This window comes from Nannospalax galili, unplaced genomic scaffold (genome assembly GCF_000622305.1).
Source record: "Nannospalax galili isolate Female #2095 unplaced genomic scaffold, S.galili_v1.0 scaffold75, whole genome shotgun sequence".
In the NCBI taxonomy this organism is placed as follows: domain Eukaryota; kingdom Metazoa; phylum Chordata; class Mammalia; order Rodentia; family Spalacidae; genus Nannospalax; species Nannospalax galili.
This window is the reverse complement of record NW_008339433.1, coordinates 9023525-9039507: the sequence shown is the minus strand read 5'-3', so window position 1 is coordinate 9039507 and position 15983 is coordinate 9023525. Positions and strand designations below refer to the sequence as shown.

Here is a 15983-nt window from a genome sequence, read left to right as displayed (position 1 = left end):
TTAATTTTTCTAAAATGATATAAGAATACCTACCTTGAGGATGTCTGGGAGTTTTACTATTACCTTCGCCATGGTATCTCAAAAGATCAGAAAAATAACAAAGAGAAAGTATAAAAATAACCAAATGTGAATTGTCAAATGTGAATTAAAGATTTTATGTCTTGTCAGTTTTATTACATTCTCGCAATATTTGGATTTTAAAGATCTTACTAGAAACTTTTTTTAAATAAAAGTTTTATTGGAGAAAAATAGAACCACCACATACACAGGGTAAAAAAAAGCACAAAAATTCAACTGATACAGAACTGAAATTCACAATTACCCAATATAGTTTATAATTTTCAATTTCTTAAACAGCTTCCCTTTAACAGTCTTGCTAGTTTTTCAGCTGAAACAGCATCAAGTTTTCAAAGAATTAAGAACCTCAGGAAAGGGACCCGCTTTCAAGACAATAAAGGTGATATCAAGAGCCTCCTAGTAGGAACTCTACCTAAAATCCCTTAAGAGTAACTAGTGAGTGGTGTAATAGTCTAGATATCCCAGAGCCCATCAGGGATGAGTTAGAACACTGATGTAGATGGTCCAGTAAACAAAATAACCACATTTCCTTGTCAGAAAAGCTCCTGTAAGGACACTAGGGAGGAGCTGAAAAAAATATACGTCATGGCTGCTCAAAAAGAATTGGGAAGGAATTCTAAATACTATATATAGTTAAACATTGTGCAAGTTGATGCAATTGGAGAGAAACAGGCAACCTTAAAAAATATAGATAGCTGGCCACAGGTCTTTGAGAACTCAAGAAAACAATCAATAGTAGACACAAGAGTCCCAAGTCTTCTAAGTTGAAGGTTTGGATCTAGGCACTCCCCCAATGGCTCCAAACAGACAAGGAAATACGCTGTTGCACAAAATATTAAAGAAGTTCTAATAAAAAAACACTAAAACTTTCTGCCTCTCTTCCATAATCAATTCCCTTCATGACAAACAAGCCACGATGATGAAGAGAAGCCTTTTACTCACATTTTTGTTTGAATAACAATACTTTTTCAATTTTCTATGTATGAAAATTTGGGGACATTTCCCTGAAAAGCAGGTGTCCAGTGGCTATGAGAACTCTTAAATTCAAGCAATTCCAAAAAGAATACAGAAAAAAGAATACAGAACTTAAAATTTCCAAATAGGGAGTATGTAATGAAAATAAAGGTAAACTCTTTTTTTTTTTTGTCTTTTTGAGACAGGGTCTCCCTGTATCCCCAGCTGGCCTGGAAGTCACTATGTAGACCAGGCTGGCCTCAAACTCACAGAGATCCACCTGCCTCTGCCCAGTGCTGGGATTAAAGGCGTGCGCCACCACGCCTGGCAACATAAGGGGAAACTCTTATCTCAGTTTCCAGATAAAGAGTATCCACTATGACAGTAAAGGCTTTGTTTACCAATAAAGAGCAGTGGGGTTTAAAAAACACAACAAATCAAAACAAAAACCTTTAGCAGAGAAAACTGGAATGAAAACCCCAGGAAGCAGGCAACATTCAACAACTTGTCCAAATTCAAGACAAAAACTGTCCAAACAACATTTAAAGACTAAAGCATGTGGAAAACTAGTTGGTGAATTTCTGAGCCTGTAAAATTTCATAAAACATGTTGATTTTTGGTCACTTGTGATTTTCATATTGTATTCATTTTTAATACGAAGATTTGGATTTTTCAATCTTGCTATGTTCCTCTAGTACAGGATGAACAGCAATTTTTCTATTTTAGCTATTTTTTGAAAGTACCTGTTAGCATAGTAAACTCAGGGCTAGGTCACATATACACATCCCATATTCAGAAATGGAAACATTAGGATGTGAATATACAAATTATTGTGTCAGTAACTGTCGCCCTACTTGAAAATGTTTCCAAAGAAGTTTTTCAAACATCCCTTTCCATGAAACAGAATGTTTTCTAGTAAAATATCAATAGCTATGACAGTTTATTTTTCTTTTCAAGGGAAACCACAAAACAAGTGAACAACCAAGTCCAGGGTGGTTTTTCTATTTGATAAATACATCCAGAACTCTGTACAGTAAATAAAGTTTGCATGCAGTTTAAGTATCTTTAAATGACTTTTAAGCAAATAAACCTTTGCTTCATTAATGGTATAAGAACCCCCCTCCCCTTTTAATAACCATAGGGATATCTCTTCCCCAGTTCCAAAAAGGAATCATGAAGACCGGGTACTTTCTTAAAGAGTTTTCTGCACATCATACTAAATAACATGCAAAGAGTTGCACAACATTCTTCTTAAAGGTTAAGTATTACTCTTTAAAATGGCATGTTAACCACTGAGAAAAGTCCACTCAACTATTTCCATTACACTGCTTGATTTGGTCATTGGAAGTATAAAAGAAGTCAAATAATAGGAGATTCAACAAGTTAGTTTATCCACTGGCTACTGCGTATAACAGTGTTCCAAGGCCAACATTCTATGCAATATAGTTATACTGGTTTGGGTTTTCTTTATCTCGTTCCATGTAGTCTCGGTCAATTAAGGATTCTATTCTCTTCTTTAGATCTGCAGGCTGTAAGAGAAGGCATATTTTCAATGCAAAGTTCATTAGCACAAGCCCGTTTACTAACACCCCATTAAAAAATGAACGAAAGGCAGGTATGTAGTGATACCTGCCTAGACCCCTTAACTCAGGAGGAGGAAGGAGGATCACAAGTTCGAGGTTGGCCCTGTCAGTCAGACCCTGTCTCAAATAGCCAAAAAAAGGTTTTACACTACATACTATACATATTATAGCCATACTCTAACCACATCATCAAGTCATTCAATGTTTTCTACTACTTTTCTATTTTAAAGATAACCTTCTGAGAACTAGCTACCTTCCATACAATTAAAAACAGAAGACTAAACTTGCATAATTTTATATAAGGAACTCATTATCGTTTAGGGAAACAATGTTAATTAAATTCAAACAAGATGGTTTGAAATAGATGAGTGCACCTTTATTAGCAAAAGGCAAAGGCTAGTTCTGCAAGTTAGCTTCCATTTTTATACATTGAAGTTTAACATGTAGATGGGCATCAGAGCACACTTCTATTATCCCAGCAATCAGAAGGCTGAAGGAAGAGGACTGTGAGATTAAGACCAGCTTGGGATATAGTAACACTGTCTCAACAAACACACACTGAGATCAATTAACTAACCAATTAACAAATAAATGAATTAAAACATAAAAAAGGGGTCTGGAGAGATGGCTTGGCAGTTAAGAATGCTTACTGCTTTTGCAGAGGACCCCAGTTCATTTCCTAGCACTCATGGTGGGTAGCTCACAACCACCTGTAATTCCAGCTCCAAGGGATTCAACACCCTCTTCTGGCCTCTGAGAGCACCTGCACTCACATGCGCATACCAGCTTTCCCATATACATATAATTTTTAAAAATCAAAAAAAGTCTAAGGGAAATTTCTTTATGAAAGTATAATGGACCTGGTGGCACAGGCCTATAATCCCAGCTACTTGGGTAGCTGGGGCAGGAAGATTTTAATTCAAGGCCTACCTGGGCAGGCTACATAGTAAATTCAAGGCCACCCTGAGTTAAGTTAGCTAGATCCTATCTCAAAAATGAAGGAGGTGGGAGTCAGGGACTTTTACTGAGACAGCACTTGCCTAGCAAATGTGAAGTCACAGGTTTGATTCCCAGAACCAGACATGAAAAAAATGTAAATATGCAGGCATGTACACACATATTTGTACACACACACACACACACACACACACACACACACACACCAGCTACATACAATAGTTTGATAAATGAAATATAATAGTTCACATCTGTATGTTTCTGATATGATTTAACTATTTACATAAGTGATTTGGATTTCTGAATCTTGTAGTTTAAAATTCATTATCACAGTTTAGAGCTGAGCATGGTGGCGCTAATACATTTTCAAATGATATTTTTGACCTTTAGCTTGCTAATTTCAAAGATATGGAACACATGTATATGGATGGTCGATTATATAATATTGTTTGCTAATACAGTTTTGAAGAATACGTAAAATGACCACTTGGATCAAGAGAAAAGCCTGGCATGGTGGCACATGTCTATAGTCCCAGTTACTCAAGAGCTGAGACAGGAGGACATCTTCAGCTCAGTTTCTCAAGACCAGCCTTGAAAACCTAGCAAGACTGAAGAACAAAACACCAAAAAAACAAGGGAGAAGTCAAGACAGGGAGGCAAAATTCCACCCAGTAATTACAAAGTTTGAATATCAAATGACTTTTCTAAGTTGAAAAACATAAACTAATCAAGAGTGTTTACTATAGGATCTCTTATATTCTAGTATCAGTAAGTGCTCTTGTCTGGAGGTGAAATGATTGGGGGAGTCCATGGAAAAGAATGGTAATGACGAGGCAGCGTTAGACTTAGAGAAAAAGCCTAACTTCTTAGAATTAATAGTTAGTAAGTACTTACATACCAAACTCAATAGTAAGGTTTTTATAATCACCATCTCATTTAAGCCTCATAATAATCCTGTGAGGTAAGTATAATTATTATTTCCATTTCACAAAAGAAGAAACAAGCTTAGCAATGTTAAACGATTTACCAAAGTCTAAAGCTCTTAGGAATCGTGTAACAGCCAGGATTCTACACAAAGTCTACCAAATATTTATTATTGCAAGAACTTAGGAATCTTTTAAAATTGGAAAAATAGTCCAGTACAATACCACATTGTCTAAGTGCCTTTACTGCTGTGTTTTTATACTGGAACATGTCCAGGTAATAAGCAACTTCAGTTTACAACAACTATTATAGCTAGACTTTTTCAAAACACATTAAAAGGAAATTAGATTTGGGAAGCACACATTGTATGCATGTGTAGAAATATAGTAAATATTACTCAAAACTTTAAAAATATTTATATATATTTTAAAATTATATTTAAATGTGTGTGCCTGAGTGTTAATGTCATGTGAGTTCAAATGCCTGCAGAGACCAGAAGAGAACGTTGGATTTCCTGGAGCCGGAGCAGCAGGTGGTTATGAGTTGCCCGATATGGATACTAGGAACCCAACTCAGGTCCTCTGGAAGAACAGCACATGCTTTTATCCACTGAGCCATCTGAGTGGATCTGAGTTACATACCACTGTTAGCCACCATGTGGGTGCTGGGAGTCAAAGCCAGGTCTTCTGCAAGAGCAGCCAGCGCTCTTAACAGCTGAACCATCCTCTCCAGCCCTGTAAACTATTTTTAATAAACATTTACGTATGCTACATAAACAAAAGTTGTAATTCACCTAATAACCAAATCTGTCAAATATCAAGCTACCTCCAAAAGATGTATGGTTCAAAACATGGTGAATGAAATTGAAAATTTCAAAACCTCAGCCGGATGTGATGGCACACGCCTTTAATCCCAGAACTCGGGAGGCAGAGGCAGGTGGATCTCTGTGAGTTCAAGGCCAGCCTGGTCTACATAGTGAGTTCCAGGACAGCTGGGGCTACAGGGAGACCCTGTCTCAAAAAAGACAAAAAGAAAGAAAGAAAAAATTTCAAAGCCTCATTTACTCATTAAACCTTCAGGGACAGGGGCTTTTATAAAATGTTTCCCACTTCCATCACAGCTGTCTACACATGCCAATGAAGTTCTTTTAGAAATCACATGTATGAGCACAGGCAATTAAGAAGCAGTTGCTCCAAATAGTTTAGTTTTTCATCTCTATCTGCTATATGAATGTATGAAACCTAATGTATTTTCTTTCATATCCAACAAGCCCAGTATGAAAACACAGGAATACCTACTTTTACTGGAAATTTTAACTGATTGTATACTTCTGAAACAAGGAGATTGTGACTAAGTGTTTTCCTCATCTTCATAATTCGGACAATTGCAGCATCAATTTGATATTGTCTATCTTGAAATACTCTTTCTGTAGTGCTAGCCTGTTCTTCAACCTGAAAAAAAGTTTTAAACTTAAGTTCAAACCTGATTATTCACACAAACTGTATTACAGATATGACAGTCTTACTGCTTTAAATGTACTGAATTATTTAAATGAGACCTTAAAATAACAGTCAAGAAAAAAATACTCTACAAATATAATGCCTTTCTGTTCTAATCATACTGCACTGTATCAATAGAACAATGCCAATGTTACTTAACAGAAAATCACCATCTTTAAGAGCTAGGGGGAGGTATGCTCAGTTGACCAAGTGCTTGCCACATAAGCATGAGGACCAGATTTTTATTTTTATCACCTGAACTCACATAAAAATCCCAGGTGTGGTGGCATGTATTTATACTCCAAGTGCAATGGAAGCAGACAGGCAAATCCCTGGAACTCACTGGCCAGCCAGCCTACACTAACGAGTGTGTTACAGATCCCAAGAGACTAAGTCTCAAGAAATGAGGTAGTCGGCTCCTAAAGGACAACACCCAAGGTGACTTCTGGCCATCAATAAAACTAAAATGTCCATACTATTTAATCCAAAAGTTTAATTCCATGAATTTATCGTAAGGGAAAGACCAGAGACAATAAGATTAAGTACAGAAATGTTTCTTGCAGTTTTATCAGTCATGTAAAATAGTATTATGTAGCTATTTTTAAAATATTTCTTTTTATGTTTACGAGTGTATTGCCTGCATGTATGTAAGTGCACCTGTGCCGTGCAATGTCCAAGGAGGTCAGAAGAGGGTGTCAGATCCACTGGAACTGGAATTACAGATGGTTATTAGCTACCATGTGAGTGCTGGGAACCGAACCCTAGTCCTCTGTTAGAATAGCCAGAGCTCTTAACCACTGAGCCATCTCTCCAGCCCCTATTAGCTATTTTTTTGACCACTTCATTGTATTTTAAAAATGTGTGGATGTAGGCATGGGTGGGGAGGTCAGAGGACAGCCTTGGGTATCATTCAGGCACCTTCCACTTTCTGTTTGAGACAAAGTCTTTCATTGGCCTGGAACATTGCTCTGTAGGCCAGTGTACCTGGCCTGTGTGACTTCAGGAATCCATTTTCCTCCATCTCCCAATTCATCATCATTGGGATTATAGGCACATGCCACTGTGCACCTGCCTTTTGTGAGAGTGCTTTACCAAATGAGTCATCTCCTTAGGCCTATTTGTCATTTGTTAAAGATATTTAATAGCATGGAAAAGTTCTAAAGATTGAGTCAGGTGGTTTATTCCTGCAATCTCAGAACTCGGGAAGCTGAGGCAGGAGCATTGCTTTAATTCTGAAGCTAGCCTAGACGATGGAGTGACTTCCAGGATAGCCCAAGTTACACAGTTGGGGGGTCAGACACACAAAAGACCAGATATAGGTCATTTGGTAGGGTGCTTATCTAGCATGTGTGAAGCCCTTTGTATGATCCCAGCACTGCAAAAAACTAGGTATACTGGCAATAGCTTATAATTCCAGCACTTGGGAAGTAGAGGCAGGAATATCAGATGTTCAAGGTCACCCTCAGCTACACAGTCTGACCTATCTCAGCCTGACCTGGTCTGAGGTCAGCCAGGGCTATATGAGATCCTGTCTCAAAAAAGAAAGCCGGGCATGGTGGCACACACCTTTAATCCCAGCACTTGGGAGGCAGAGGCAGGCGGATCTTGTGAGTTGTAGGCTAGTCTGGTCTACATAGCTGAGTTCCAGGACAGCTGGAAGCTGGAGAAGGGACACCCTGTCTCAAAAAAAAAAAAAAGGAAAAGATCTGCTAACATCCTAGATGCACATTAACACATGAATCGATAAATAAATTAAGGTACATATACATAATGAAAATTTATTCAGCTACAAAAAAATTAAACAATGTCACTTGCAGGAAAATATATGAAAATGGAGATCCCCATGTTAAGCAAAGTAAGAGACTTAGACAAATACCATGTTTTCTTTCACATGTGGAATCTAGATGGATGATGGGAAGAGGAAGAAGGGAAAAGACAAAGTAAGTTTAAGTTCTGGATTTAACTCCGTACGCATGTACATACACGCATGTGTGTGACATGAAAGCAGGAAGAATATTTGAGAGGATGAAGAAGACCAGTTAAGAAGAAGGGAGGAAGGATGAGGGAGGTTGGTAGGGGGCCAAACAAAAACAAAGTACAATGCTACATGTAGGAAAATGTCACAATGAAACCCCATTATTGTATATGTCATCTTAAAAAAAATCAATGAAAAAATTTAAAACAAAAAAAGGATATAAAATTACACTGATGGAAGGATGTAACCCAAAGGTAGAACACTTGTCAAGTATGCACATGGCTATGGGGTCTATCCATAGGAAGAAAACCCCAAATCCCCCCAAAACATTGTTCATCATCAGCCCAATTATGTTCATTCCCCAAGAAAAAGAAATCTAAAAATCAAACACTAAAATACATTATCTAGAGAGAGAGGCACAGAGAATGTTAATAGCAATGGCAGCATTAGAACAATAAAATCTGTAAATCCTACTAGAAACACAGGACTAGGAGAAAGCAAAAAGTTTACCGTTTCTTTCATTTGGATTTGATTGATCTTTATCCTGAACAGTTTGTGTTTGAAATCATCGTTACAAATGAATTTGTCACCATCTTCAATATCTTTTCCCTTTGGGTTTTTTGACAGAACTCGAGCTTTGCCACAGGCTAGTGACTGCAGCGTCCTTCTCAACTCTCCATCCTCTGAGGAACAAACAGTGGTTCAGTTATTTTTTAGTAGCTCATCAGCATGAACATTACAATCAATGTCAATCTATCTTCTGCCACATCCTCTATTAATCTGCTTCTTTTTCCCCCAAAGCACCAACACTTGTTCCTTGTTCTACCCATTAGCACTTTTTTTTCTTGCTGTCTTCTAAGGACATCAATTACCATCTCATACAGACAACTGCTACTTCTTCTGGCACAACATTTCACCTCTCTCCAGCCTCTCATTCAAAGGACACATTCACTTGGCTGTTTTATCATCACACCAGTATGTCCATGTTCTCTGTAACCCTCTGGGGCTCCATTGCTAGTGGTGATGCTACCAACCGAATCTGATAAGAAACCGTAGAATCGTTTTTTAAAGGCTTCTTTCTCTTTCATTCCTCCATGTACCTAGTAATTGTTTCCTTTGAGACACTTCATTGTCACTGGCCTCATTCTAGCATAAACCCCTTAGCACTTTATGTCAGATTTAGCATCATAGCTTCTAGACTGGAATCTCTCCCTGCTTCAGTGGCCAGCTCTGTGAGATACTATAGCACAGGCTTCATTTGTTGTATGTATCAGGACCAGGCCCTACACACCTTACCTATTATGTTTTGTAATTCATCGTTCTAAGCTATGACTGGACTTTTCATCACTCCTAGCCACATTCCCCACTCCTACCTCCATGCAGTTTCTCACACTATTTCCCTTGTTTCATATGCCTTCTCCCTTACCAAAACTTGTAGGGCCAGCTCTACTCCCACCTCCATCCAGTGACATCTTTGCCAACATCTTAGCACACAGGTACATACTGGTTTTGAAATCATTTGCAGTATGATTTCACACCCACCCACATGGTTCTATTAAATTAAGAATATAGAGGATGGGGCTGGAGAGATGGCTCAGTGGTTAAGAGCACTTACTGCTCTCACAGAAGATCCAAACTGGGCTTCTAGCACCCACATCAGGCAGCTTACAACAGCCTGAAACTCCAATTCTAGGGCATTTAATGCCCTTTTCTGGTTCCCAAAGGCTCTACACACATGCTGCACATATACTCACACAGGGTCACACATACACAAATAAAAAACAAATCCATCTTAAAAAAAAAAAGAGTACAGAAAAGAGGAATTTCCCAGAGTTCTGAACATAGTGGAACACAAGCAGTAGAGACCTAAAAATGCTTGCTAATTTACTGAATACAAACCTATTCCGGTGGCTTGCTTGATCTCTTCTAAACTGAACTCCTCTCCTTCATTAAACATTAGCAGCACCAGGGTTTGAAAAAGAGAGACCTGAAGTTCTTTTTTACCCTGTTGGGAAATAGCAGTGTTTAGCCACAATGATTTTTTACAATACATGAAAAATTAATCAAGTAATTTCTTACAGGAAAAGCATTTTTAATTAGTGAGTTTAGAAGAACAGATTAACATTATCCAGAAAAATCACTACAGGTAATCCAGAATGTACAGTATAAGGTTTAGGTGTGATTCTACATAAAATGAAGGATTAGTTAGTCCTATTAACAGGTCTTTCATAATCCTTATTAAAATGGAATAAAGTAATGAAAATAACCCAGACCTGTGTGTCGTTATAGATATTGACCATAAGCAGTCAGAAATTACTATTTCAAATGCATTTTCTGAGACAGTGTCTCATGTAGACCAGGCTGGACTCAAACTTGCTATCTAGCCAAAGATGTCCTTGAAGTCTGGGTCCTCTTGTCTCTACCTCCTAAGTGCTAGGATTACAGTCATGTACCATTATGCCACACTTTCAAATGAATTTTCACTTGATTCAGATTAGTCATGAAAAGCGTAAGACTTTTTTGAAATTAGAGATGGATATTTAACGCCTAGGTTTTTCTGTAGCTTCTAGTAGCATGATTTCTGAAAGGAAGCAGTAATGTGAATTCGACATCCATAGGTGAGCAAACGTTATTATTTTTGGAGAAGGGTCAATTCAAGGGAAGAAAAGGTGACCATCTTAAAACATACACAAAAGTGTAACAAATCTATCACTGTTGTCACACTAATGTCTAGGATATACTTATAAAACAGTAGCTTCACCCACCCTTCAAGTGAATAGGAATGACCCCAGTATTAAAGATGAAGTTAGAAATTAAGTTTGGGGAATTTCCACTTACTTCTTTAAATTCGGCTTTGAGCACACAGTGTCCTAAGGTCGACTGCCACTGGAGTTTTCTGCCACTGTGTTTGCCTAAATAAAATGTCTTGAAAATTTCCTGAAGTTTTACCATCTAAAGTCAATAAAGAGAGACATTAATTAAGCTCCATATTCAATACTACACCACCAGTCTTTTCATCCATCCATCCATCCACCCACCCTGTGTATATGGTGGTGTGGGAATGTGCCAATGCCACAGAGGACAACTTGCAAGAACAGGTTTCTCTTCTTCCACTATGTGTCCTGGGGATGGAACTCAAGTTGTCAGACTAGGTGGACAGTACCTTTAGCCCCAAGTCATCTTACTAACCCCCACTTCACCATTCTCTGTACGAACCTCATTTGCAGTAACTTTCAAGTTTTTAAGACTATACCCAGTAGGTACCAGTCACTTTGATCTAAGGTAAAACTCTCCTAACCACCCAATGTGATGGTACTTGGTAATCATGCCACTCTTTGATCTCTTCTGCCCATTTAATCATCCCTTTACCTCTGATGACTTCTACACTATGCAGTTCTGGTTTCTCATTATTGCTTCTGCCCAAGTTTCTTTTGCTGGTATCTCTTCCTACCACCTGCCAAAATGGGAGTCCTTTCTAAAGTCCTACCTCTGCCCCTTTTATCCCTTCTTTACCCTAGTCTCCATGACCTGGGCTTCTAGGACAGTTTCCATGGAGAATCGACTCTTAGTATCTCTTTCTCTATTCAGTCTTTTTCTAGGCTTTGGTCCTGAGATAGACATTTTCCAAGGTTATTAGGGTAGATTTACTTATGTGCTGATCGTATTTACTAATCCAGCCTTCAGGTGAAATATGAGTGAACATTTTTGACAGCTAGGGAGGTTGAGGGGTTATAAGCTAAAGAAACAGAAGAATAATTAGGGGAATTAAGCACTTAATTTTAGGAATCTAGCTTCATTAATAATGTGCTCAAATGGCCTTAAAAAGTTAAGTAGAAGAAGATGATATTAAAACTGTTGGCACTTTGTTTGCTGTTCTAAGCCTTTAAAAGGCATGTATTTTCAAGGGCTGGAGAGATGGCTCAGCAGTTAAGAACACTGGCTGTTCTTGCAGAAGACCTGGGTTCAAATCCCAGCACCCACATGGCAGCTAACAATGGTCAGTAACTCCAGTTCCAGGGGATCTGATAGCCTCTTCTGTACTCCGCGGGCATTGCACAACATGGGTGTACTTAGCTACATGCAGGAAATACACACATACACATAAAATAAATAAAGTACTTTTAAAAAGGCATGTATTTTCAAATGAAAAGTGATTTCTATCTCCATAGCTTAGGTCTTAAACAGCAAATCTTACCTCTGTTGGCAAATGGACTTCCATAGGCACATATGTTGGCCAATAGCCCATTGTGAGGATATTCACAGTTAGTTCAATATTTCCAGGTACGTTCTGATTTTGCATATACTGGAAGAAGATCAACACATACACCATGATTACACAAAAGTGCATATATTTCATACTGTAATAACTACTCATTAAAGACTGTCCTTATTCTAAAACTGTACATGAATACTGATCATCCTGAAAATAAAGGCAACTAACTATTAAGGAGACTTGAAATGAAGCCTATACAAAATGCACTAGAAAAGCACACAGGTTAATATTTTGATACACAGATACACAAAAATCCCATGAAAACAACCTAGGCATTACTCAATCTCTCACATACAGGTGGGCTATTACAGCATCTCTTCTCCGTTCTTTTCCCCCAATGCTACCTGTAGTCCCCACCTTTGGAGACCCCTACATGGATTCGAACATCTTGCAGCAACTCCCATTCCTCACCCCACCAGCCAGCCCAAGTCTGGTTTTTCAACTGCTCCATTCCCTGTTTGAAGGTGGTGACCTGAAGCGGGAAAGGAAGAAGAGGGGGAAAGGGCAAGGCAGAGAAATCCTACTCTGCAGCTACTGTAAGATCCATGGATCCTACTGACCCTCAACATTCTCCTGGATCTTTCACTTTCGTTTACCATCTTCAATACAGTGGTCAAGAAGTCATAGATCTGTTTTTCATCCCAAATGGCCTCAGAGACTTCAATACGAACCCCCTTTATCACCCCCCTCCCCATTACAAGCTCTGAACATGCAAATCCTCAAGTGATTAGATATCCAGGAAAACCCTGATCTGTCTAGCTACAATTCTTCTACTAGTTTTAACCCAACACATTTTATATTGTGTTATTCTGGATGTGTACAAAGATTAAATCCCAAAGTAAGCCAAATACACTTATACTTCACTGACCTTTTTCCTCTATTCTGAATGTCATTTAAGTTACTATGAAGCAGTTTTAACAAATACATATTTCTATTTATCCTCTTTAATATCAACTGCCACAAAGACATAACTTCAATATACTTAATGTCAAGGAATTAAGAGTTTAACTCACTTTTACCTGTTTGAACTGAATCATGATGTCTTTAGAAAGCTCCATGTCTTTAAACATTCCTTCCAGTTTGCTAGTGAAAGCAGCTCCACATTCTATTAAAGATTTTTGTATTACTGATAATGTTTTAAGTTGATAAAGACAATTTTAAACCAAATATCAAATAAAATGTAAAACTTACTTGAATATAAAATATGATCTATAACTGTTCATAAGAATGAAAAGAAATCCTTACTCAAAGTGTATACTCTGTTAATTCAGAGGTAAACACTAATCCTGATGCAACCTTATCCATGTTCAGATACATGGGAAAATTTTTAAAAAGGCAACAGCTGTAGATATGAACAATAGGTTGGGAACCTCATGAGCTTGCTTAATTAATGCTTTGTATGGGTATGTGTGGGTATGTGTGTGCAGATGCTGATACGGGCACCCATGCATGTACGTAGAAGCCAGAAGAGGACACTGGGTGTCCTGCTCCATTAGTCTCTACCTTATTCCTTTGATAGTGTCTCTCACTGAACCGGGAATTAGGCTAGCATCCAGAAAGCCACAGAGACACCCTTGTCTGCCTCTGCAACCCTGGATAGTTACAGGCACATGGACACAGGGCTTTTTTACATGAGGGTCTTGGGAATTCAAACTCACGTCTTCATGCTTGTGGAAGTGCTCTAACCCACTCAGCCATCTCCTGAGCCCCTTATGTTTTCACCATGTATACATAAAATGATTGATACAAGAGGCATTCAATTAAAAGAGAACAATTAAGTCAGCATTTCCCCTCAAAAAATTAAAGAAAATACCGAAATTTTTAAACAGAGAGAATGACAAACATACCATGTTTAAGTTTGGACAGCATTGATTTTTCAGCATCTACAGATGCACTCTTTCCAACTAAGAGGCGTTTGGCTAAATCTTTCTTATAGAAGGCCTCAAAAACGTCTTTGCCTATGTTAAATAAAAATTACAATACTCATGAGAGTCCAAGTAGAGTTATAACAAAATGGCGTTTAAAGGTTAATCATAGCATTCCAAGCTATTTTACTTTATATATTTTATCCAAGTTTACTAAACAGAACACTGTCCATCTCCATGCCAGACATTTCAAAAGTTCTCTACTATAAAGAATTAAGACTGCATTACCTATTCTTCACAAAAAACTTAGTAGCTTGGTACTGTTAGCCGCAAAAAACTTAAGAGATTAAAATAAGTAGCAAAAACTCTAGGCACTTAACAGTAGAAAGGTCAAAGCACAAGGCAATTTAGTAACATTCTTTAACAATCCGCAATGAATTAAAAAATACCAGGAATAAAATAGAACTTTAATAACCTCAAATTCCCAAACCGTCTCTCTCCAGGTTATACATACTTTCTAGTTTCTCTATGTTTTTCTTTCTTTGCATGGGGGTTCTTTTTTAGACAGGGTCTCCCTGTAGCCCCAGCTGACCTGGAACTTGCTATGTAGACCAGGCTGGCCTCAAACTCACAAAGATCTGCCTGCCTCTGCCTCCCAAGTGCTGGGACTAATGGTGTGCTCTACCACGCCCAGCTATTTTTATTTACTATTTTTATTCTATGTGTATGAGTGCACTGCCTGCCTATATGCAACTGCATTCATGTCATGCAATACCTGTGGAGGTCAGAAGAGGACATCAGATCCCCTGGACTTAAGAGTTACAGTCGGTTGTTAGCCACCATGTGGCTGCTAGAAATTGAACCCGGGTCCTCAGCAAGAGCAGGTAGTGCTCTTCAATGCTGAGCCATCTTTCCAGCCCCTATTTTTATTTTTGATAGGGTCTTGCTATATATCCATAGCTGCTGGCTGGCCTCAAACTCACAGCAATTATGCTTCAGACTCCTAAATTCTGGGATCACAGGCATGTACCACCATGCCTGGCTCAGGGTGCTTTGTTTTGAAAGAAAAACATTAAAGCAGTAATCAACACTTACCATAGATAAATCTAAATATGATCATAATTTTATCCAACATTTTCTCAAGCTCTTCATCCGTAGCTTCTTTATTGCCTGCACGAAGTTTTGAATCTACATACTTAGCTAAAATAGAGAAAAAGATTGCTGTTTAATGACCATGGGCATCCAAAATGTACTGGCCACTACACATACCCAAACAGGAGTATAGAATCCTGAGTCTTTCAGTTTTTCTGACATATGTTTGTGTGTGTGTATGTGTGTGTGTGTGTGTGTGTATGCATTTTTTGATATATCTCCCAACATAGTTCAATATCACAGAGCATTATATTAAATACGACAGCCTAACCTCATTAAGTCTTCTGACTCAAGATCAAATGTACTTTCTGGTATAATGGTTTTTATCAAAATGGAGTACAGAAGGGCTGGAGATGTAGCTCAGTGGTAGTGTTTGCCTAGAATACGCAAGTCTCTGACTTCAAACCCTAGTACTTGAGAGAAAAAAAAGTACATAGAACAAGACATAAACAGCTCACAGAGGAGGATCCTATATGTAGCTCCATGCGTAGGTAATCAAAGTCACCAGAAGACATGGGGCATCCTCCAGAGTTTCTACTTTTCACAGATGGTCAGGCTCTTAAATATTAGTTCTCTACTTAAATAAACTAGATACACTACAGAGTAAAAGGGAGATTTGTAAAACATTTGAAGATAAATAAAATTAGACTGTAACTAGACTTCATCCTTTTGGCAGAGGACCTAGGCTTCCATAGGGTTGTCCTCTAACATTAATGACAGCAT

General features: G+C 38.2%; 1 protein-coding gene across 3 annotated transcripts in view; it reads right to left on the bottom strand.

The window, feature by feature from the left end:
* Nucleotides 1–409: 409 nt before the first annotated feature.
* Cul4b (cullin 4B) overlaps nucleotides 410–15983 on the bottom strand; it is a 62703-nt gene continuing 47129 nt past the window's right edge. For 2 of the 3 annotated variants that reach the window (XM_029563970.1, XM_017798391.2), the window contains exons 13-21: nucleotides 15204–15308; nucleotides 14091–14201; nucleotides 13257–13348; nucleotides 12166–12273; nucleotides 10809–10922; nucleotides 9870–9975; nucleotides 8481–8653; nucleotides 5795–5947; nucleotides 410–2561 (exon numbers count right to left, since the gene is read on the bottom strand). In XM_029563970.1, coding sequence (XP_029419830.1) covers nucleotides 2466–2561; nucleotides 5795–5947; nucleotides 8481–8653; nucleotides 9870–9975; nucleotides 10809–10922; nucleotides 12166–12273; nucleotides 13257–13348; nucleotides 14091–14201; nucleotides 15204–15308 — 1058 coding nt within the window. In that variant the 3' untranslated portion in view covers nucleotides 410–2465. The remainder of the gene's footprint in view (nucleotides 2562–5794; nucleotides 5948–8480; nucleotides 8654–9869; nucleotides 9976–10808; nucleotides 10923–12165; nucleotides 12274–13256; nucleotides 13349–14090; nucleotides 14202–15203; nucleotides 15309–15983) is intronic. The other variant, XM_008833928.3, reaches the window with a different exon arrangement.